Source organism: Mobula birostris, chromosome 12, assembly GCF_030028105.1.
Source record: "Mobula birostris isolate sMobBir1 chromosome 12, sMobBir1.hap1, whole genome shotgun sequence".
Lineage (NCBI taxonomy): Eukaryota > Metazoa > Chordata > Chondrichthyes > Myliobatiformes > Myliobatidae > Mobula > Mobula birostris.
In genome coordinates this window covers 62,550,129-62,575,100 of record NC_092381.1, presented here as the reverse complement: position 1 = coordinate 62,575,100, position 24,972 = coordinate 62,550,129, and the positions used below count along the sequence as shown (strand labels likewise).

General features: G+C 43.0%; 1 protein-coding gene across 2 annotated transcripts in view; it reads left to right on the top strand.

The window, feature by feature from the left end:
- The first annotated feature begins 6,201 nt into the window (after positions 1-6,201).
- The window catches only part of ror1 (receptor tyrosine kinase-like orphan receptor 1), a 286,759-nt gene continuing 267,988 nt past the window's right edge, over positions 6,202-24,972 (top strand). For both annotated transcript variants that reach the window (XM_072273894.1, XM_072273893.1), the window contains exon 1: positions 6,202-6,530. In XM_072273894.1, coding sequence (XP_072129995.1) covers positions 6,425-6,530 — 106 coding nt within the window. In that variant the 5' untranslated portion in view covers positions 6,202-6,424. The remainder of the gene's footprint in view (positions 6,531-24,972) is intronic.

Here is a 24,972-nt window from a genome sequence, read left to right as displayed (position 1 = left end):
CTAGCCCTTAGCAGACAGAGGGTGTTATTCTGGTTGGATGTTTGTGAACAGTAACGTTCTACAGGGATCGGTACTGGGGCCTCTGTTGTTTATGGGCAAACGTGGCTTGTTTTCTGGGAAATGTGAGAGTCAAAGGGGGGCCTGCTAGAGAGAGTTATATGATCACAAGAGGCACAGATATGGTAGGCAGAATCTTTTTCCCAGGCTCAAGGCAAAAGGGAGAAAGTTTAAAGGAGATGTCTGGGGCAAGTTTTTTTTTCCCACCCAGAGAGTGGTAGGTCCCAGGAATGGGTTGCTGGAAATAGTGGTAGAAGCAGATACAATAGTGGCATTTAAAGGGCTGTAAGATAGACACACGGTTTGGCAAGGAATGGAAGGATACGGATCATGTCCAGGCAGAACAGAATTAGTTTGGCATTATGTTCAGCCCAAACATTATTGGCCAAAGGGCCTGTTCCTGTCTTGTACTGTTCTATGTCCAATGTTCTATCTCGAGCCTGTTTAGAATATACAAATGTCAGCAGACTTCTTACTGCTTACAACCACGACTGGTTTCCTTTCATGATCTTACATGATAATCCTTCGTTATGTGAGGCACTTGGTCAAATGGCATGGAAACAACACAAACCTTCACAGTGAACCTACGCTGACAATGGATAACAAGCCTTAGTGTGACTAACTCACACTCCTACCCTGACTTCAGGGCCCCTTCAGGCTCTGGACATTCTTCAGCATTCTAACTTTAAAGGAGATCTTGCTCTTATACCCAACTTTGGCCTTAGTCAAGAATTTAGTTTGCATACTTATCTGAAGCCACAACATATAATTCATTCAGAACTTGCGACTGCGCTGACAGATTTGTTTATTTTGCAGTGACACGCAGGTGAAATTTTGCTCCCACCCGCTGGACCTGTCATTAATATACAGAATCACAGTAAAAGTCTCATTCTAACAACAGGAGTTCTGCAGATGCTGGAAATTCAAGCAACACACATCAAAGTTGCTGTTGAACGCACCCTTCGTCCTGACGAAGGGTCTCGGCCTGAAACGTCGACTGTTCCTCTTCCTAGAGATGCTGCCTGGCCTGCTGCGTTCACCAGCAACTTTGATGTGTGTTGCTTAATGTCTCATTCTCTTGTATTTCATTTACCGTTAAAAACACTAAAACAGACAAGTGCTGGCATACACTTATTTTAGATTAGACTTTTATATTTTTAGATTATGAGGACACTCAGTCCTCATTTATTGTCATTTAGAAATGCATGCATTAAAAAATGATACAACATTCCTCCAGAATGATATCACAAGAAACACAGAACAAACCAAGACTAACACTGACAAAACCACATAATTATAACATATAGTCACAGCAGTGCAAAGCAATACTGTAATTTGATAAAGAGCAGACCATGGGCACTGTAAAAAAAGTCTCAAAGTCCCGATAGACTCATCATCTCACGCAGGCGGCAGAAGGGAGAAACTGTCCCTGCCATGAACCTCCAAGCGTCACAAACTTGCCGATGCAGCACCATTGGAAGCACCCGACCGCAGCGGACTCTGAGTCCGAACGAAAACTTCGAGCCTCCGACCAGCCCCTCTGACACAGCCTCTCCGAGCACCATCCTCTGCCAAGCGCTTCGACCCCGCCCCGGCCACCGAGCAACAAGCAAAGCCGAGGACTCCGGGCCTTCTTCTCCGGAAATTCTGGAGCACACAGTTATTTTCTAATTGTTTTAAAACTTACTGCCGCTCGTGAAATAAAAAGGGGTACGCCTGGCAAAAAGAAACAAAATGACTAAAATACTGGATCATTACCTTGCAGTTTAGTATTCAAGATAATGTATATTTGCTGATGCCCACACAAAGTTATTGTATAAAAAAGTTGTAGTAAGCTTCAAACGCAGATTGGGCTACTGAATCTGCGAGTATTCGTTCGGCCTATCACAATAAAAGGAATATTGGATTTATTAAGATTGTTACAGGATTTCAGATTTACTAATTTCTGATGACAGGCTTTAAATGAAACATTGTTTCTCTTTATAAACGCTGCATCAGTATTTCCAGCATTTCTGTTTTTACCTCAGATTTCCAGCATCTGAAGTATTTAGCTTTTGGGTCATTTATTTATCTACTTGTCAAGATCACTGAGACAGGACATCAAAGAAAATGGAAAGCAAGAATGCTGAACACCTACGCTCTGTCTGCCAGAGAAAGCAGGATCTCCCAGTGGCCACACATTTTAATTCCATGTCCCATTCCCTTTCTGATATGTCTATCCACGGCCTCCTCTGCTGTCAAGATGAAGCCATAGTCAGGTTGGAGGAACAACATCTTATATTTTGTCTGGGTAGCCTCCAACCTGATGGCATGAACATTGACTTCTCTAACTTCCGCTAATGCCCCTCCTCCCCTTCTTACCCCATCCCTTGTTTATTTATTTATTATTTTTTATTTTTTCCCCTTCCTTTCTCTCTCTTTTTTCTCCCTCTGTCCCTCTCACTATATCTTCCTCTGGTGCTCCCCTCCCCCTTTCTTTCTCCCTCGGCCTCCCGTCCCATGATCCTCTCATATCCCTTTTGCCAATCAACTTTCCAGCTCTTAGCTCCATCCCTCCCCCTCCTGTCTTCTCCTATCATTTCAGATCTCCCCCTCCCCCTCCCACTTTCAAATCTCTTACTAGCTCTTCCTTCAGTTAGTCCTGGCGAAGGGTCTCGGCCCGAAACATCGACTGTACCTCTTCCTAGAGATGCTGCCTGGCCTGCTGCGTTCCACCAGCATTTTGTGTGTGTTGCATACTATTAACCTTGAATCCATTCTTATCACATGAACTATATACTAATAGGCAGAGAAAGAGAAAAAACTCTCTAGAAACTTACTTAGAGATTCCATAAGCTTGCATAAGCCTGTTGAGCCAAAACCTGGCCACTGTAACCCCAGCCAACTCCAACAATGCTTAAACCTCACTTCTATATATTGGCTCAAATAAAACTCACTCCCAACAAGACTTGTTTTTAAATAGCTCCCACTCTGCTCAGATCCTGATCTCTCACTAGTTGCTTCAAAGCATGACTTAAACTTTGAAATAAAAGAGACGTAGGATGTCAGAATAAACTTTGAAATAAAAGTAAGCAAGATGTTAGAATTTAAAAAAGACCAATCATAAACTCAGAATGTCCCAAGTGCCCTACAGCAAGTGAAATTCACTGGAGTTTAGGATCTTATTGAACCTTTTGAATATTGAAAGGGCTAGAGTGGATGTGGAGAAATGTTTCCTATCGTGGGGGAGTCTAGGATAGAGCGCGCAACCTCAGAATAGAAGGACTTCCCTTTAGAACAGAAATTAGGAGGAATTTCTTTAGCCAGAGGGTGGTGAATCTGTGGAACTTATTGCAACATTGGTTTTGTAGGCAAAGTCATTGGATATATTTAAAGCAGAGGTTTACAGGTTTTTGATTTGTAAGCATGTCAAAGGTTATGGGGAGAAGGTAGGAGAATGGGTTGACTGGGATAGTAAATCAGCCAGTAGACCCAATGGACCAAATAGCCGAATTCTACTCCTATCTCTTACGGTCTTTGAAGTGTGGTTATTCTTGCAGTGCAGTCAATTTTCTCCAAAACAGTGCCACAGTATATTTTACTGTTTCCTGAAAGGAGACCCCAGGTTAACACCCAGCAGTGTAAACATTTTCACAGTGGTGCACAGACTGTGAGCCTGGATGAAAGTGCTCACCTGCCAGACATGGTGCTTAGACCTACAACTTCTTGACTCCTAGATACTGGTCAGCAAGCCACTGCAGAAAACAGTGAGCAGTTAGGCATGTTTGATGGTGTCGTTTTTATGTTAGTACTCGGACATTGGTCCAAAGCCACATGTATCAGAAATACAGCATTCAAATCTACAGTAAGCATAGCCAATGAATGAAGCTTCCTGCAAGCAGCCCAGATTTATAATGTTGATGTTATAGAGTCAGATAGGAGGCAGTACTTAAGAGTAATAATTCAGGAGGCTATTCTTGCTATTTATTTCAATAAACAACTTGGGCACAGAAACAAGTTGGCAGTTTGTTAAATTTCAGACTAGTTAAGCTATGAGTTCTGTTGGGAAGGGCAACAGCCAAATAAATGCAGAAGGACTTCACTGGTATTGCAAATGAACAGACATTTTGTGCGAACTTGGTAATACAGGGTATCAGAGAAAGTCTTGCAAAAGTTATGGGAGAACTTTTCAGTGTTGAGTCAAACATTGGGGTGATCCAAAAAGCACGTAAAAAGGCAGGGGAAATTAATAAACAGCGCAGAACAAACCAACAGAGGCTGAAGTTTAATAACACTCTGGACAGTCTATGCCATCAGTTTTGTATATGTTTTAGTACACACTTGAAAAGGGATATTCATAAACGATGAGACACTTCAGAGTAGAATGAGAGGAGACCTCATAGATAAGCACTGATTTCTTAGGAGGGTTTGACAGGGTAAAAACAGGGAGAAAATTTCCCCAACTAATGAGTCCAGAACCAAGGATCACAGTCTCAAACTTAAAGGTAGGCCATTAAGGATGGAAATGAGAATAAATTTTGTCACTTGAGGTGGTTAACTTTTGGGATTTGCTCCCCCTGGAGAGCTATAGATGATCAGACATTCAACACCGACTTTGATAGACTATGGATTTGAGAGGAGTTAAGGGATATGAGGATGGTGCTGACAATAGCAATCTGCTGAAATATCAGCCACGATCTTATTAAAGGGCAGAGGGACTAGGGACTACTGGCTGACCACAGCTTCTTCCTACCTTTCCTGTTTGACCATGATCTTCTGACCAAACAAAACAACAGATGAAAAGTAAGATAAACTGCGAAGTATTTTTAATGGAAAAGTGCAAATCTTTTTTCTTCTGTGACCATAACACAATAATGAACATTTCTGAGTCATTTCTTCTCAGAAATGTGATCATGGAACTCTGTTCTGATTTCCACATCAGAGATGTGTGGCAAAAGAACCAAAAGTGAAAAGAAGAAAATGTTTCTTTTTTTAGCAGAGTCAGTGGTCATGGTCTGGAATGTGCTGTAGGATCAGGAAGCATGGCCAGGTTCAGGGTAGTGGAGGAAGACTTAATTATGTCTTTCAAAAGGGTTGAAAGAGCACTTGTGGGTTATACTGAGTAGGGCTATGTTAAATACTCCTGTAACACCCTGTCATGGACTCAAATTGCCTCTTAAGGGGCTGTAACCTTTCTGTGAATTTGCTGCTGTTGCATGCCTGTGGTGACATTATGCCCTGTGTAACAACTTTTGTTAACCTACTGCAGATGAACTTGGACTACCCTGTTCTGGGGCATCCCTTGTTATAGGCACTCCCAGTAAAACTTCTTCAAACCGCAGCACCAAACTGAGACGTCTGTGAGGAAGCCGATTGTTTGCCAGCAGCACATCTTGGTCCTCCTCACCCCTCGCAGTGTACCTGTCACCTTGTCTGTCTGCAGCCCCTGACTCCCCACAATCCCACTTCAGCTTCTGATCCTTCTTCAGTTGTGATTCCCAGGCCTGCCTGCAGCCATGTTTGCAGGACTTCTCCAAGCCCCAAGTGTTTAGCAAGTCCTTCCTGCTCTTCCAAGGCATAAATCTATCTTTCTCATCCCCCACACGTTAACAGTATTTCACTTTGCCCACACTCTGGCATCTCAGATATTCTGCACTGCATTCCAGACATTGTAGTGTGATGCTCTCATACCCTCATGAGGCAGTTCTAAAATAACCCCTCAAGGTTGTGCTGTAAATTTTTACCCCGTCCTGTGCCTACAAGGGACTTCAGTAATTTTATTACCTCTAGGGTGGTTCTCTCTCTCTTTCCCTCTCCTTCTTTCTAATTCACCATCTCATGGGGCAGTTCTATAATGCCCTCCCACCCACGTGTGGCTTCTCTCTCTCTCTGACGCGGTGTCTGTCTGTCTGTCTGTATCGGTCTCTGCCTCTCTGCTTCTCGAACTCACGCCCGCATTGGGATAGTCCTGTAGCACCCTCTCTCCCACAGGGTGTTGCTTTCTGCATCCCCTCTCAAGGGCCAATCCGGTAATACTGTACTCTCTTCCTGGCAGGGTAGCGCTGTCTGTCTGGAAGTGGTCCTGCCCTTCCCTCTGTGTCCACGTGGTGGCGGTAGGGAACTACTCTGCGGGCCGCTCCGCCCGGGCTCCTCGCTGTGGGAACGCAGTGTATCGCCACTCAGAGCGGACAGCAACCCGCGTACGGGTGGTCAGAAGTGATGCCGGAGTTTTCGCAGAGGATAAAGTAGCACCGGGCTTGAAGAGGCAGCAAGGGACACAGACAAAACTACCTCTCTTTTAGCAGCAACCTCGAGGGGAAACCTGAAGCGAGCGTGGATGCGACAAAAAGCAGCGGCGGACGGTGCAGTAAACTGAGGCTATCCGGCAATGGACCAACAAGGAGCGACAAACGGAGATCGCGGCAAGGCTGTGTGCTTTCAAACCGTTCTCTTCGTACTGGCATCCAACCTGGCGCTTCGGCACTTCGCCCACGGTAAGAATGCAAAAATCACTGCAACTTGTTTTGTCTTTTTCGTGTGTGCTTGTACTTAAAATGTTAACTTTCCCATAAACTGATATGGCTAAAGCAAATTCGGGATTACTTCGAATTTAAAGAGATATTTTAATTTTAATACATCTGGTGCAAAATTGTTCTGTGCAAGTGGGAGTTCGGAATTTGAGTATATTTGCTGGATAAAAATGTGCAAAATTAGTAAAAAAAATACACTGAAATATCAATCTCGCGGGACCATTCTTATCGTTATCTTTTAGTCTTAACTGCATTGTGTTGAAAACGTTAATATCACAAGAAATTTCAGGAGGTCCGGCTCTGTTTTTGTTTGTTTGTCTTTGGAATCAGAGTTTAAATATTTTATGTTTAAAATGCCGTTTAAGTTGTTTTAAGTTGGAGCTCTAATTCTTTAAGCGTAGGATGTACACTTTGCAAACTTTCCATTGTGAATTGGAGTTTTCAATGTTGGGAGATGCCGTGGCAGCCAGTACTTTGCGACCAAACTGTCGGCACAATAAGCGTTTAAAAATGCTGAAGGGTCGGGCACTTCACCCTCTCACTCTCCCCGTGGGGTGCCAGGGGCTGCCTCAGTCCCAGCCGATGTACAATGCAATCTGACTCTCGTGTTGGAGATGAGTGAGTTCCCAGCTGGAGATCTCTCCTACTCAATCCTCTGCAAACTGTAAATGGACAGCCGGTGTGAAATCTCCGGGTTAACCAATAACAAAAAAACATACTCTGGGTAAGTACTTCAGTGAAGAATAGGTGATGTTTGCGAATGAATCATCACTTCTGGTCTTCAGACCTAAGGGATTCTTAAAAATAAATATCCCTTTGCTTTTATCTGTTAATTTTAAGCAGTGCAGAGTTTTTGCACTTCATTTCATTCCAGTTCATATTTTGGGTAACACAAATTCTTTTGGTACATGGATGTAGTTTAGTGTCTACTTCATACTGAAATGCCATAGACTATAAAAGTGGTAGATTTTTTAAAACTAGTAATTTTACAGTTGCAAAACAGCCTGGTATAGTTAGAGCAAACAACAGTTTAAGGGAAACTTAAACCAGGATGATGCGTCCCTCTGTTGTAGAGACAATAGGCCACTGTGCTGTTGCTTTGCCAGTGAGGGAGAGACAGAATGGAGGGTTGCTGCTTTTACTGTTGATCTAATTGAGCTGTATGGGAAAGTTAATCCAAGTATAAAGGCCTTCCAGCATTCTATAAAATCTGCATCTTGAAATTATATGTTAACAAGTTGTTCCTTTTTACTTACTGCTTTTTAAAGCTGCTTGGAAGTTGGGAGGCATCTTGATCATCCAATATAGTTTGCAGTGAATTGTGATTCCATATTATTCCAGAATGTAGCATTCTTGAGAAGCAGCTGGCCCCGAGAGAAATATTGTGGCTGCTGAAAAATAAATTAGAATACAAAATGCTGGAAACATTCAGCAGATCAGATAGCACCTGTAGAGAGAGAATTAACATTTCACTCAAGGACATTCAGTTTTTGTTCGTTTGAAATTAATCCTTTTGAATTATAAAATTTAAACTTTTGAGAAAGAAAAGATACGGCAAAGGAGAAGGAAGTAAAGTAGAATCGAATCAAATTGCGTATTGAAAGATAATTGGAGGGGTATGCAGAGATGAATTAAGGTTTTCAAATTTTCAGAATCACTATGCAGAGGTATGAGGTTCCACATTTTAAGTTGTTCTGTCTCTATGTTAGACATGCCTTGGTGGAATATGACTCTCCTGATTTAAAAAAAACTACCAACTTGAACCTCTGAGATATGATGAATTAGCAATGAATACACAGTTGCAGCAACTTCGCAAGATTTGTTGGGCAGTAAAAGGTGAACTGGCACTTTGGCCAGGTTATCATCCAGCAGCTCGTGCTTCTCAGGGCTGGTTACCCAGGTTACGAGGTGCCTGACAACTTACACATGAATGACAGCTTACAGATTTGTAACTCATTATATTCGCAGCAAATTTGGCTCTTTATAAGCCAACCTTTCTTGTCTTTTGGGCAAAGGCAGTCCATTTCTTGTCTGTCCATTCTGCAGGGGTCATTCATTCTCTGAACTTTTGTTTTCCTTGTGTTTCTGAGCTTCAGCAAAGCTACACTGAGCTGAGCTACACCTCTGACAGCATCTGCACTGTTGAACTTGGGGCCTTTACTCTGATCTTGCTCTTTTCTCTTATCTCAAAATGCATCTTTTGTCATTATTTCCATTCTCTACCGTCATTCAAACACTGTATTTTGATTCATCTTTGATTCATCACCCCAGTGCTTGAAAAATTCATTGCTGCTCTGTTCCCCAGTCCATGGACTTTAATCTGAATAAAAGTATAGAGGGATTTGTGAGGTATTTCAACTGTCATAAACTGTAGACATTCCCTCTGTTCATTTTTCTAACCCCCAATGTGCCTTCAATTTATTCAGCAAAGTAAGTTTTAATTTTCATTGGTCCATGAAGAAGGGATAGTGTATCAGTATGTACTGTAATTTGGCAGAATTAAAATTAACAATTTATAATGATAGTCTTTGGTGATGATAAAAAGCATTTTTGAAATTGTATCATGCATCTGGAATTTGAAACACTTAAAGTTTAAGACTCAGACGCAAATAAAACAAAGTTGAGTTGACCACAGGGAAATGAACAGACAAAAAGTGAGATTTGGAATGCAGTGAGTGGGTGTTCTGCAGATACTGCGCTACTTGCTGAATCCTTCTCAAGTTGTGGTTGGCGTGGGTCACAATTAGCTTGGATATTGAAGATGGGAGAGGAGCACACAATGTGGTCTACTTCCATTAATGAGATTTGTTTTCAGATTTTCCTCTTTCTCTCTCAAGTTTTAAGTGTTGCCGGAATGAAATTCTCATGGGTATAGGCGGCCTTGTGATGCTTTGTCCAACAACCATGGTTCACATACTTACCTAGATGGGACCAGCAGCTAGCTATTCAAATATGCAAGGTCTCACCTGAGAGGTTGAACCTTTATTCCCTTGACCTATATTAACATACACATACATGCTCAATTGGTTAAATGTATAAAGCTGTGCAACCACCCTTCAGGCAGAGCTCAACCACGATGCATCTGGATCAGGGCAGGCAGTCAGCAGACTCTTGGATAGACTTGTTCTTTGGGTCAAAGGCAGTCGCAGTCAGATCCACTGACATTATACCAGTGTTCCTCTCTGATCACTGCCTCCTTTGAGCTTTCTATCACCTATAGGAAGACTTGAAGGCAGGCGTAGGATATGAAAGTTGAACATCAAACTGCTGACCACAGCAAACATGGAGGAACTAAAGTGGGATTACCCAGATTGGAGCGCTGAAGTTACTCTATGACTTTCCGATTCACTTCTGGGAAACAACCAATGAGAACATTGGAAAGTTCTTTACCTTCAAAGCTGTCCAGAAAGCAAGACAGAGTCGGAGGGAATTGTGCCAACTCCAGATGAACTTGCAGCAACTTTTACAGTCGAGGGAGTGGATATGAGGAAGGAACTGTGAGAGGTGAAGAGCTGGCAAGCTGTGCTCTTTGTCTCTGAATCCTCCAAGATCATCAACTGATCCAGCATCTGCTTTGTGGAGCGGAATGAGATATGCTCATACTTCTTCCAAAAGGTTCACAGGAGTAATTCCGTGATCCACAGCCTCAGGGAAGAGGAAGGCTCAGTAATATCCTCACTGAGAGGCATACTAAGGGTCTCCAGATCCTTTAATGCCAGTCTGTACGTTACAGCACAGCCCCCTGGAACTTCCTGTCTTCTGTCACAGAGGTGCTAGGTGGCAGTAAGGTGGAGAGTCTGGATCAGCACTGTCCCTGGAAGAGATGATTGACTCCATCCATTCCCTTGGCACAAATGAAGCTTCTGGAAGTGATGGCTTACCAGCAGAGTTGTACCCGGCTCTGTGGAAATGGGTGTGCCTGGGTCTGCTGGCAGTATGTTAGACTATTAGGAAGGGCATCATCACCCTCATAAACAAGCAGAAGGGGAAGAAGGAGGACATCAGAGGTTGGAGAACCATTTCAATGTCGATTGTGGACTCATTAGATCCTATCGAAGACCATTGCTCTGGGACAGGTAATCCACCGAGACCAAACCTGTGTTGTATCTCTCAGGGCAATATTTAATAGCCTTGCACAGCTCAGCGATACCACTGCCTATGTGCAGGACAGAGCGATAGATGCCTGCCTGGGTCAGCGAGGACCAGGAGAATGCCACTGGTAGGATATAACTCACGTTCATGACAGATATGATTTATTATCCAAATGCTCCACACAGATATCTGTAGGCAGAAGGAAGTTTATTATCCCTGACATATATCATGAGATATGTTATTTTGCAACAGCAGTACAGTGCAAGGCTTTTAAAAAATTATATTACAAAAATAAATAAATTAAAATAAAGTTTAATATCACTGGCACATATTGTGAAATTTGTTGTGAAATATTGCAGTCCAAATTTGGATGGAAAACAAATAATTTCCCCTTCAACTCTGAAGTCAGCAGGGTTGTCCACTCTCCCTTGTTTATGTGCCACATAGAACCCTTTGCTGAATCTTTCAGGAAGGGTGAAGGCATAAGAGGAGTGACATTGCCAGGTAGTGGAGACACACAAGTCAAAACCTCTCTGTATAAGACCATATGACCATAAGACACAGGAGCACAATTAGGCCATTTAGCCCATTGAGTCTGCTCCACCATTCCATCATGGCTGATCTCGGATCCCACTCAACCCCATATACCTGCCTTCTCACCATATCCTTCGATGCCCTGACTGATCAGGAAACAACATCACTGTGTTCTGCTTGAATCCACTGAAATTTCACAGACTGATCAGCATCTGTACTCAGTTCATGTTGGGCATTAGGGGCCTGAGTCAACCACTCCTTGGTAATCGGCCTGACCGCTCCAATATCCCCTTTACCATCAGGTCCGACTACCTGAAAGTTCTGGGGATCTGGTTTGGAGGGACTGAAGTGTGTAAGAAGAAGTAGCCAGAGCAGATTAGGAAGGTAAAACAAAAATTGGGTTGGTGGAAATGCCATTCTCTGTCAATAACTGGGAAGGACTTGGTTATTCGGTGCGATATGCTCACAGGTCTGCTGTACTTGGCGCAGGTGTGCCCTGTTCCTCGCTCCTCTGCCATCATCCAGGACATCTTCCAGTTCATCTGGGGGTTCAAAATGGAGCAAGTCCATTGAGTCATGTTGTACAAGTCCATAGAGAATGGGGGCAAAAGCTTACCCAGCATTTCCCCCATCCTGATGACCACTTCACTGTAGCTGTATCAGGCAGTGTATGTACCAATGTATGTGGGCACTAAATATCACTATGTGCTCGAGTTCTACCTAACCCTGGGTTGTGGAAGACAGGCCTGGCCCCTCTACTGCACCATGAACCCCAGTCAGCTTGATGATGCCACGCTACCTGCCCTCTGTGGAAGAGTACTTCCAAGTAAACACCTTTGATTACAAACACGAGGAGGTCTGCAGATGCTGGAATTTCAAGCAACACACATAAAAATTGTTGGCGAACGCAGCAAGCCAGCAGCATCTCTAGGAAGAGGTACAGTCGACGTTTTGGGCCGAGACCCTTCGTCAGGACTAACCGAAGGAAGAGATAGTAGGAGATTTGAAAGTGGGAGGGGGAGGGGGAGGTCTGAAATGATAGGAGAAGACAGGAGGGGGAGGGATGAAGCTAAGAGCTGGAAAGTTGATTCGCAAAAGGGATATGAGAGGATCATGGGACGGGAGGCCTCATTGCCAAATCTGACCAACAAGCACCAAGGTCTTGCCATCAGCCAATCAGACGTTCCTCTACAGATGACCTAACGCCTCCAATGATTGCTGCACTCAGAACATTTGCAGTGGGGAAGAAACAATCACCCACCTCTTTGCAGACTGTGGATTTGCTAAGAGGGTGTGGAGATGGATGCAACGTCCTTGACTCAGATTAGCCCCAGCAACCGCATAACAGAGGACTCTATGGTCTGCAGACTGCTCCTAGGGACACACACCGAGACAGACATCAAGTGCTGCTGGAAGATCATCATCTCAGTGAAGGACAGCCTTTGGTCTGCCCGAAACTTGTTGGTCTTCCAGCACAGCAAGATGTCCGTAATGGAATTCTGCAGGCATGCTGCAGGAGTACGTGCTGAGGGATGCACGGAAGCTTGGGGCAGGCAGTGCTAAGGTTTGATGAGGAAGGAGCATAGCCTAGGCTCTTTGTATTTCTGCACATGGAGGGGTGGGGTTGGGTGGAAAAGCCCTTGAACAATGAAAGGGGTATGACCTTGGGAAACCATGTGAGAGGGAATGGTACTATGGTGCATTTTTAAAAGTTTACATTACTGAACATAATGACCATGAATGTAAATTTTTTTCTGCACCCTTTCTTCCTTTGTATATATTTTTATTTTGAATAATTCTGTTTTTTGAAATAAGTATACACATATGCTCGGCCTCCTTTTGCTTTCCCTCTCGTTTCACACCGTGCCAGACCAGTCTTACTTCCACTGGTCTAAAGGCTGACGTTACGGAAGTAACTGCAGCTAATTATACATGCAGAGCTTTAGTTGCATAAGAAATGAATTCAGTTTGCAGGACGAAGAGGACAGTGAAGGAACTGGACCTGATTACAGAACTTGTTACGCTGAAGTGACAGATTAGCCTTGCCTAGTTTATATGCCTCAGTATAACACAACGTAATTTTAAGCACTATATTTCTCTGGCCATTTTTGCTAAAAATAAGAAGCTGGATCTTCAAGCAACACACATCAAAGTTGCTGGTGAACGCAAACTGGATGAAGCTGGATCTTGTTGCAGTTGAATTAGATGGAAGTTTGTGACAGTAACTTTGGAGGCTCAGTTGCAGCCGAAGTGAAAAGCTGGACCAAAACTGAGTGGCATCCTGCCCTAAACTCATTGGTCCGTGCACAAATACCAGCATGCCCACATGTTCATGTCCACGCGCATGCTTGGACATGCCCCGACACCTGCACACATTCGCTCGCTCGATCACACACATCGTGGCACTATCTGCTGCGCATACAATCACAGAGCTGTTCTGACGTGTGGATGTGTGTACATACATAAACACACACGCGCACGCGCTCACACGCAGCTGATAAGTTCTTTGAAAAGCTAACAAAATTGTTGATTAAAAACAGAGAAATGTTAAAGGATATGGAAAGCATTCTTGTAGAAGAAAGTATGATTCCAAACTTCAGAGGTTTACTGACCTCTTGATGTGCTGTCACATTCTGTGATTCTTTATTTAAAAATCATATTCTTATTATAAATGATAATATAACTCACACATTTGTTATTTTCATTCAGTGTACCAAGCAATTCCATACATTAGCTTGCAGTTTCATCCATAAAGCGTTTGAGAAGCCCTCATGTTCAGAGTCTAATGGCTATTGGACCTTGGATTGTGATCATTTCCCACAGAATGTTAGCAGTGAACGTACGGAGCATCAGTGGTTCACTCAAGCCAAACTGCTGCACCTTTGGATGTGCCAGTCAGTAGCATTCAAATGCAGAAATTTCCTTGCTCTGGAAGACCAAGAAATTGCAGGTACACCAAAGTGTGCCTTTCTCTGAGTTGACGATCTTCTAGCAGCAGGTAACGTTTGTCTCAGTGTGTGTCCTTGGGAATAGCCCAGCAAGCAGAGTACTGTTACACAGCTGCTTCAACAAGGACTACTGCCCCCCTTTCCAGACCTTCCAGGCCAATGCATAGCCTGTGAGGAGGTGGGCATTTGTCTCTTCCACACTGCAACATGTTTGCTGGGGTAGCAGATGATGGGAGTGTGTGACAGCTGTGTGTGAGGATCAGACAGGGAGAACCTTCCTTACCACCCTCAAGCAAATTTCATTCTGACAAATAATCAACAGTTTCCTCAAGGAACTACCCTACAGGATCACCCCATCTCCTTCTGCAGGGCCTTCAGAATATTTTGAGCAGACCACTACGTAATGGATTTGTGGTTGAAGGTGCTTTTTCACAGGCGCTCTTCTGTGAAGGACAGGTGATGTGATACATTCCAACTGAATGGACAGTCCTTGGCTGGAGACAAACAGAACCTCAGAACATTGTTGTACAGTGTTAAGCCCAATTTATACTTCTGTATCAAATGTATGCTGTAGGTACCGCATACCCTGTGCCGTAGGTTGGCGTGCACCTCCCCAAAAATGTAACTCGTGCATCGCGGCGACGCAGACCGCAACAACTGTGATTGGCCCGCTCAGTAGCATCGCATTTCCTCCTACGCATTTCCGGTTGCTTTTCTCCGCCATGTCTGTACCCTGATGCAAAATAAATGGTTGGAGACGATGAACCAAATCGTCAAATCTACCTGCTGACATCAGAAAATATTTGAAATGCATTTCCTCATCCATGTCTCTCACGAAGAAACTCAACACAGTGGCATAGAAACCCCACCGCCAACTAGCGTTTTGGCGGTGAATTGCAGAGCGACGCAGACACAACTACACATGCTCACTACAGCATAGGGCTACACAAAATTATAAATCAGACCTACGGCGTAGCCCGTATGCACAAGTATAAATCAGCCTTTAGTATATCCAGGATCTTCACACAGCTTGATGATACAAAGATTGCCATCAGGATGAGGGCCACCTTCAGGCCAAATCTTCCCCTGCAACCTCACCTCTGTTAGTTCAGTAACTGGCCGAATCATCTATTGTAGTTGAATAAATGAAGGGATGTGAGTGAGTTGGCTGTGTGTTGGTGCCCTTGGGTTCTTACCTGAGGACTTTCAGATTCAAGTGGACAATGAAATATAGGGAGAAGAATTTCCTGGCTGATCATGATCTTTGTGAGCCTATGACAGAGTCTCAAAGTGAGTTTGCTTGGCTTCTGAATTCCTCTGAAGCAATTTTCAATGGGTCGGAAACAATTAGCTTTAAAGATGTTTACAAAAAGAACTCCCTGTCTTTGTACTTCCTCCGACAGATTACCATACCCACTTTTCATCGTTTCTCTTGTCCCCGTGAACTTTGTTCTCATTTGCTTTGCTTTAAATGAAGCGACTGTTTGCAACATTGATGGGTCTCCATTCAGTTGTTATTTAGCAAGTCTTTTTAAAAAAAACTGTTCAGTTAGTTTTTTTTTAATCAACGATGCAATGAATAAAGGTATTGGCACTCCTGACCTTTATTAATACAGGAAGATTCCAAGAATATTGTCATTGGTCCCAGCAATTTTTGTTTGGGAGTCGTGGGAAGGAAGCAAAATTTAAAGCTCAAAGTAAATTTATTATCAAGCTGCATATATATCACCCGGGCTCACCTGGCTCCGGCTGACAGTACCCGGTATGGGCCCCTATCCAGGGTTACGGATCTCACTGCCTTGTGGGTATCTTCGGGAGAGGAGAAGGCTAAGGAGTAAACCCTACACAAATCCAGAGTGGAGCCCCTGAGGCGGTTGGATGTCTTATCACGTCACCTCCCGGCAGCTCCTGCAGCCAAGCTGATGCCAAATGTACTGCTTCGCATTCCTTTGGACCACATCCGCAGGGCCGAGAGGGGGATCTTGATGTCTGGGCAGCCCAGGATCTCCAAATTCATTGCCCAGGTCTGCACCCCCAAACAGGCGCATCTATTGTCCACTTAGACAGACGGAGCCATTCTTTCATTCATATTTCACCATATAGTACCTTGAGATTTCTTGTAGGCATTTACAGAAAAATCAGTGGGCAGCACAGTAGGATAGCGGTTAGCGTGACGTTATTACAGCTTGGAGCATTCTGAAATTCGGAATTCAATTCCCATGCCATCTGTAAGGAGTTTGTACGTTCTCCCTGTAAACCATGTGGGTTTCCTCTGGGTTCTCCAGTTTCCTTCCACAGTCCAAAGAAGTACCAGTTAGTGGGTTAATTGGTCATTGTCGGTTGTCCTCTGATTAAGCTGGTGTTAAATAGGCGGGTTGCTGGGCAGTGTGATCCTTATCTGTAAATAAATTTAAAAAATCAAAATACAACAGAATTTATTAAAAACTACAGGGAACAAAGACTGACAAACAGCCAAACTGCAAAAGAAGACAAATCGTGCAAAATAATATAAAGATGTAGTTAAATAATATTGAGTTGTCGTGTCCTTGAAAGGGAGTCTGTAGGTTATGGAGTCAGTTCAGTGTTCAGGTGAGTGAAGTTATCCATACTGGCTCAGGAGGCTGCTGGCTGATAATTGTTCCTGAACCTGGTGCTGTGAGACCCCAGGCCCCTGTAACTCTTGCTTGATGGTAGTGGTATGATGCCCACTGCCCTCCCCCACCCCACTTCCCACGACAATGAAGAGGGCACAGCCTCAGATTTGAGGGGAACCCTTTAGAACAGAGGTAAGGAGGATTTTTTTTAGCCAGAGAATAGTAAATCTGTGGAATGCTCTGCCACAGACTGCGGTGGAGGCCAAGTCCATGGGTATATTTAAATCGGAAGTTGATTGTTTCCTGATCAGTCAGGCATCAAAGGATATGGTGAGAAGGCAGGTGTATGCGGTTGAGTGGGATCTGGGATCAGCCGTGATAGAATTGCAGAGCAGACTTGATGGGCTGAACGATCTCATTCAGCTCCTATTTCTTGTGGTCTTATAGGTGAACAGGGTGGGTTAATAGCGCTTGGTTTTTTGCTGTTTTTGTCCATCTGTGACAGACTGTAATACTTGTAAAGATTTATCATTTGGTCCCTGAGTCAGCACCATTGGCTAAAGAACTGCATTGGTAAAAGAGAATGATTTGCAATTGTTAAAAGTGGTCAGGTCCTGAGCACCTTTATCATAATATTGATTAGAGCTAGCTAAAAGATCCAGGTTACCTTGTACTGAATAGGGTGATTCTGTGACCATTAAGCTCAGGGGTCAGAAGGTGAGGTTGAAGTGTGCCAATGGGCTTCCTAGTTAATGTCTTGGAAAGCTCAATTTCCAACCCCCTCCACCCCCGCCACAGATTAATATTGCACAAATCTTTTTAAAGGTTTTGTCAACTATATATTTTATAATTGTCTTTTGTGTTCAAGCCAATCTCTTGAAAATGTAATGTGTCCCCAGGATATGTTTTTTTTTCGCTCTGAGTGCAGTGTATTGTGCCTGAATACTCATCTTTAAGCAGGACAGCAAGCCACTCGCATTCCTGCTCTTTTGCATTCCATGTGTTAGTGTGAGTTATATGCTTGGACTGCACAAGCCAGCAGAGCACCCATTGGAGACAGACTCACAGTATCGAACTCGTTCAAGTAAACTCCCACCTAGACTATTTTGATGATCACGAGAGGGTCAGAAGAAATCAGGCAGCATCTCGCTTAAATTTTTAGTGCATAGTTTTAGAAAGATTGATCTTGTGCTCATTTTAAAAGTCCTTTAGATCAAGATAATTTTCTGAATGGCATGTTTGTGTTCAGAGTAAACTATATTGGGCAATCGCTGTGTGTTACATAAACATTATGTTCGAATGATATCCCAAATATTCAACTTATTACCACACATCTGACCTCTCAGAGGTCGTGTTTTCATGGTTCTATTTTTTCTCTGTTTATTTATATTCTCTTCTCTTGCTTTACTCTTGGTTGGCTGAATTGATATTTCCTGTATTCTGGTACCTATTCTGATAAGCTGGGCAGTAATTGTGAGAGACTAAGCAATTGAGGATGCCTTACATTTTCTGGCTGAAGCTTAGTCTCTCTCACTCACAATCTATGTGTACATTTTAGGAGTGTCAATGAATAAAGACAACCATTCACCCCCCCACCCCCTCCCTTTTCCCTGCACTAGAGTTAGTGATCCCTTCTGTTGATTCTTCTGAGAAGCATGCACGTATGTTGGTTTGAATCAGCTAAGTGAGGATTGAACTGCAGGCTTTTGCTGACTGAGTGGGCCTTCAGTTTACAACAATTGAGGGCATAGACCCAAAGTAATTGCTACTGGTTCTCCGGCAGCGTGAGAAAATGTTCCCTTGAAGGCAGAGGGTTATTATAATCTGGAATGTAATGTCTAAATGCAGATGGATTCCTTATCTAGAAGAGAATCAGATAATTGTTTGAAAGAAAACTTCACCGGCCGTAGGGGATAATAAGAAATTAGTACCAAAAGATGGATTGTCCAAGAAGAAAGAACATTACATGATGGACGGACAGGTCTGTTTCATACTCTGGTCTGTTCTTTGAAATACAAGTGGCCTCATTTCATTTGTGGATGTTAAAGGAAACAGCTATAAGACAATGCCACTGATTTCAGGGTTACTTATATATAAGAAGTTACTCGTCGCAGTGATCTAGGTAAACTGCTACCTTTACTAATGGTTGCCATCACAGTCTGTATCATAAATTAGTGCTGCTAATAAAGGTTTCTATCCAGGGGTTAAGTTAGGTGCTGAGTATCTGTATTCTCCTTGTCTCCACAGTATGGTAAGATGTGAGATCTTGATCTCTGTCTGATAATTGTGAGTTGAACTTGTGTGTCTGGCCCTCATCAAAAAAAGATTTAACTGTGGTGTCAAGGGTTGGAAATACCCCGTTGTATAAAGGTACATCTTTATAGCAAAAGCACACCATTATTCCTGGCTGGTTGATTCCTTCACATGTGATAGCCCTAAAGTTAGTACTTAACACGGTCTTTCTTTTGAATCCACCCTTGCCTTACTTGGTGCCAACATTATGACAGTGGATCAATTTATTGTCCATTAATTGACATTCGGTTATAACTGATGTGATTCTTCTCATAAAATTAAATTATCATCTTTGACATGCCACTGTGTCTTTACATTATAAATTTTTGCTTCCTGACACCTTCATTTGCACACATTTATTTTAACGAAGCCATTTGTCCCAGTCAGTGCCCATAAGGTTTAATCAGGTAGAGCTGTACTGTGGATCCCATTTCTCTGATGAATTGTATGTAAGTTGGACAGAGTGGCTTACAAGCAGGGAAGGTATTGATATTTTCTGGCCCTGGATCGACTATCTTGGACTCCTTGCAAAAGCCAAGTATTTCTCATCAACTTTCACATCAACATTGAGGGAAGCAAAGTCACAATTACCTCTGCTCCTGGCCGAACAACATGAACAAAGAGGGTGTTGTTATTCCTCAGCCAAGGCAATCTCAACCGTTTTGCTCCAAGCAAGTTTACTTAAAATAGTAACATATTTTAAAATATCAAAAGCATGTAATTACAATTATTATTGCAAAGATCTTCAAAAACATGTGCTCCATGTTCCTTTGATTACACCAAGTCTCAAGTTGTTCAGCTACTTATAATGTATTATTTCCAGTTTTTCTGCATGATATATTATGATGGCTTTGCTTTCTCTCATTCCTGTGGTGTCTTCCTTAAAATGTGACAAGAATAGGGTTCCCTTATCATCTTGAACTTGTCTGTGATATTGTTGAGCTGAGCTGTAAGGAACCAGAAGCCATGAGGTTTTTATTTTCATTCTGTCCTATCAACAAGTTCAATAAGGGCACCAGTAGGACAACTAGAGCGGGTCTGGGTCTGGAGATGACCAGTATATGAGGAATGTATTGACATCATATAGCAGCTTTCAGTTTGCAGTTGGTGAACTATTTTTGAATGTAGGAAACTTGCCAGCCAATTTTGGATACAAAATGGTCCCAAGAACGTGTTCTTAGAGATATTATTTGCGTAAATATTGGTCAGTGCTTTTCACTGTTCAAACAGCTGACTTGGCATACCAACGCTCAGTTTCAACGTTCCATCCAAAAAGTAGCATATCTGGTAACACTGCGCCTCTCCAGAATTTCAGCCCAGAGTTTGTGTTCAAATCTCTGCTGTGGGACTTGAAATCACAAACGGACATTTCTGAGGCAAAATGCTAACTACAGAGAGACAGCTGATCCTTGTGTTTATTTGGATCTGAGTTGAGGATGACAGTTATATATCTCAGGTTTGATATACTTTGCACGTCTCCTCACTGACTGGACATGCCATAAAAAATGGTTGATATTGAAAGGACTGGAAAGGAAATATAAACCAGTCAAAAAGGAAAACAAAACTTAAAGAAAGGCTGAAAGCTGGAGCAGTGTGAGCAGAGCAATGCACCACTGTTTAAATTCTGATAAACATCTGATTTAGAAAGGAGTGTTGTACTTGGATTTCGGTTTGCACATAAATGGAATGAATGAGTTTCGTCCCTGGGTACTTGAAACTGCATCATAGCTGTGCTTAGTTGAATAGTTACCCAACCTCAACTCTGCATTTAAAAAAATACTTTGGTTTCAAAATAGTTTGTGTACTTGCTTATCAGTGGGAAATAGATCTGCAAATAAAAAATACTAGAAATATTTTTTAAAAGGGTCTCAATCAAAACATCATAAAAATTGTTTCCAACAAATCTATGTAGTTCTTTTACAACTTTTGAATAATTTTTAGAGTTGCATTTCCTCCTTTTCACTGTGCCTGGGCCAGTTCTGGTGCAATGGCAGGACATCATGCCCCTTCTAACTGTTATGGCTCAATTGATGACTTTCTTGTCTCTGAGATAGAAGTTTGTGTGTTATGTACCACTTGCAAAGAATCCTTGGCTCATACCTCAGTGCAGTGCATGAGTGTGCCACATTGCTGGAAAAATCTTTCAGATGAAACTTTAAACTAACATTATGTCTACATTCTCATGTAGATTTAAAAAGATCCCATGGATTTATTAGAAAAAAACATGGATATTACCCTCAGTGGCCTTGGTCAATATTAATTGCTCAAGCTACAGCTCATAGACAGATTTGTGGAACTTCACTGTACACAAGTCAACCATTACATTACATTACATTGTGACTGCACCACAGAAATTGGCTGTAACTCACTTGGGGATATCCTGACAGAGGCATGCAGGCACTAGATCAGTGTAATTTCCTTTGCTTTTGAGCATTGTGTGTTTATAACAGAGGCTCCTCACAGTCATTACGAGCTTAATAGCCAATGAAGTGACTTTGAACCCTGGTTGTTCTTGTAATGAAGGAAATATTGCAGTCAGTTTGCCCTCAGCAAGCTCCCAGGAACAGCAGATTGACAAGGAGAAGATGATCTGGTTTAATGACGGGTGAGGAACCAGAGTATTTCTAGCCTTCCCTTTTATTTTAGATTTCCAGTGACTGCTGTGTTCTGAGACTCACAATTTCTGCAGGTTTTCTTTCCTCTACACTTACTCATCTCCTTCCAATTATACCCCTACCATGCAGGTCTCTTTGCCCTTATTGCACTCCCTTAGACTGCACAAATAGTGCACATTTCAATGGATTCTTCTGACTGCACCTTACCACTGACATTCCCTGCACTCTACCAATTCCCTCTCTGCAATTTAAAGCACAGCTATCAAACCAGAATAAATATGGCCCTTGTGGGAGCGTATTAAACTGGATCCGGAATATTTATGAGAGCGTTATGCAGGAACTAGGGAAAGTTAATTAGGAACAGCTGTTTTTGGCCAAGTCCACAGCTAACACGTGGAGGGTGTTTAAAGACCAACTACACAGGGTCTAGGACAGAAGGAAGGACAAGGATGGCGAGGTAAAAGAGCCTGTAAGGGAGGTGATGAATTTAGTCAAGAAGAAAAAGGGAAAGTATGTAAAGCTTGGGAAGCTGGAATCAAACAGTATCCTTGAGGATTATAAAGAAGCCAGAAAAGAACTCAAACAGGGAATTAGGAAAGCCAGCAAGGACTGAGAAGGATTAAAGAGAATTCCAAGGCTTTCTATACATACACCAGGAGCAATAGCATAACTAGTGAGAGGCTGGGACCACTCAGGGATAAAGGAGGGAACATATGCTTGGGTATGAAGGGTGTGGGTGAGGTTCTTAATGAGTACTTTACATCAGTATTTACCAAGGAGAAGAACATGGAGGAAAGGGAGATCAGTACTGAGATGTTAAAGCATTTCAAGCTACAAGAAGAGGTAAAGTTGGGTCTTTTCAAAAACTTTAAGATAGATAAGTCCCCGGCACCTGAATGGATCCACCCCAGGTTATTGAGAGATGCAAGTGACCAATATCTTTGTGTCCTCTCCAGGTACAGGTGAGATCCTGAAGGACTGCACTGGTGGGTCTCATGTCAATGATACACAAGATACTGGAGAGAATTCTTAGAGATAGGATCTGTGAGTGTTTGGAAAACCATGGCCTAACTGGGGACAGCCAGCATGGCTTTATGTGGGGCAACTTGTGTTTTACTAACTTGATTGAGATTTTTGACGCAGTGACAAGGGTGATTGATGAAGCTAGATCTGCGGGATATAGTCTACATGTATTTTAGTAAGGCGTTTGACAGTGTCCCTCATGGGAGGCTCATCCAGAAAATTAAGTTGATCAGTGGTGAATTAGCTGTTTGGATTCAGAACTAGCTTGCTCATAGAAGACAGGACTGTGGACAAAGGGACTTATTCTAACTGGAGATCTGTGATTAGCGGTGTTCTACAGGCATTGTTCCGGACTCTGCTGTTTGTGATGCATATAAATGACCTGGATGAAAACATAGGTGGATGGGTTAGTCAGTTTTCAGATAATACGAAGATTAGTGCTGTTGTGGATAGCGTAGATGACTGGCAAAGAATTCATGAGATATATAGTAATCAGATGCAGATCTGGGCGGAGAAATGGCGGATGGAGTTTAACCCCAGAAAAGTGAAGTGTTGCACCTTGATAGGTCAAATGTAAAGAGACAGTACACTGTTAAGAGCAAAAATCTTTAACAGCGTTGATGAGCAGAGGGATCTTGAGGTCCAAGTTCATAGCTCCCTGAAAGTGGCTTCACAGGTTGATCAGGTGGTTATGAAGGCATATGGCATGCTTGCATTTATTAGTTGAGGCATTGAGTTCAAGAGTCAAGAAGTGATGTTGGAGCTTTATAAAACTACACCTGGAGTATTGCATACGGTTCTAGTTGCCCCATTATAGGAAGGATGTCAAGATTTTGGAGAGGGTGCAGAAGAGGTTTACCAGGATGCTGAATAGATTAGAGGGCATGTGCTATAATGAGAGGCTGGACAAACTTGGGTTGTTTTCTGTGGAGCAGCAGATGCTGAAGGGAGATCTGATAGAAGTTTATAAGATTACGAGAGGCATAGATAGAATAGACAGGGAGTATCTTTTTCCCAAGGTTGAAATGCCTAATACCAGAGGAACAGGTGAGAGAGGGGGTAATTTTAAAGATGGTGAAGGGCAAGTTTTTTTTAACACACAGAGTGGAGGGTGCCTGGAATGCACTGCTTGGGTTGGGACTTAGGGACTTTTAAGAGATGTTTAGACGTTTTTGAAGGAAGTGGAAGGATGTCGACATTATATCAGCATAAGGGACTATAAACATGAGAGGGTCTGCAGATGCTGGAAATCCAAAGCAACACGTAGAGACTGCTGGAAGAACTCAGCAGATCAGGCAGTGTCCATGGAAATTAATAGCTAGCCGATGTTTCGGGCTGAGACCGTTCTTCGGGACTGAGAAGGAAGGGGGAATACAAAGGTGGGAGGAAGTAAAGGAGGCTAGCTGAAAGATGATAGGTGAAGCCAGAGTTGGCGGGGTGGGGGGGGGGTGGTTGGAAAGGTTGTGGGCTGGAGAAGAAGGAATCTGATAGGAGAGGAGAGTGGACAGTAGGAGAAAGGGAAGGAGGAGGGGACCCAGGGGAAATAATAGACTGATAAGAAGAGGTAAAAGGTCAGAGTGGGGAATAGAGGAAGGGGGAAGGGGAGTTTGTTTACCAGAAGGAGAAATAGATAGTCATCATATAGATAGTCAGGATGGAGGCTACCAAGACAGAATATAAGGTATTGCTCCTCGACACTGAGGGTGGACTCATCGTGACACAGGAGTCCATGGACTGACACGTTGGAACAAGAATGGGAATTGGAATTAAAATGTTTGGCCACTGGGAAGTCCCACTTGTGGCAGATAGTGCAGAGGTGCCCGATGAAATGCTCCCTCAATTTATGACAGGTCTCACCAATGTAGAGGAGGCCACATCGGGAGCACCGGACACAATAGACGATCCCTGTGTATTTGCAGGTGACGTGTTGCTTCACATGGGTGGACTACCTGGGGCCCTGAATGGAGGTGATGGAGGAGATGTATGGGTAGGCTTAGGACTTACGCCGCTTGCAGGGGTAAGTGCTGGGAGGGAGATAAGTTGGAGGGACAAATGGACAAGGGAATTGCAGAGGAAAGTGGAGCGGGGGGGAAGGTAAATATATATTTAGTGACAGGATCCCTTTGGAGATGCTGGAAGTTGTGGAGGGCACGACTTCAGGATTGAAGGACGTCCTTTTAGAATTGAGGTGCAGAGAAATTACTTTAGTCAGAGGATGGTAAATCTGTGGAATTTGTTGCCATGAATTTGTGGAGGCCAAGCCATTGGGTGTACTTAAGGCAGGGATGGACAGGTTCTTGATTAGTCA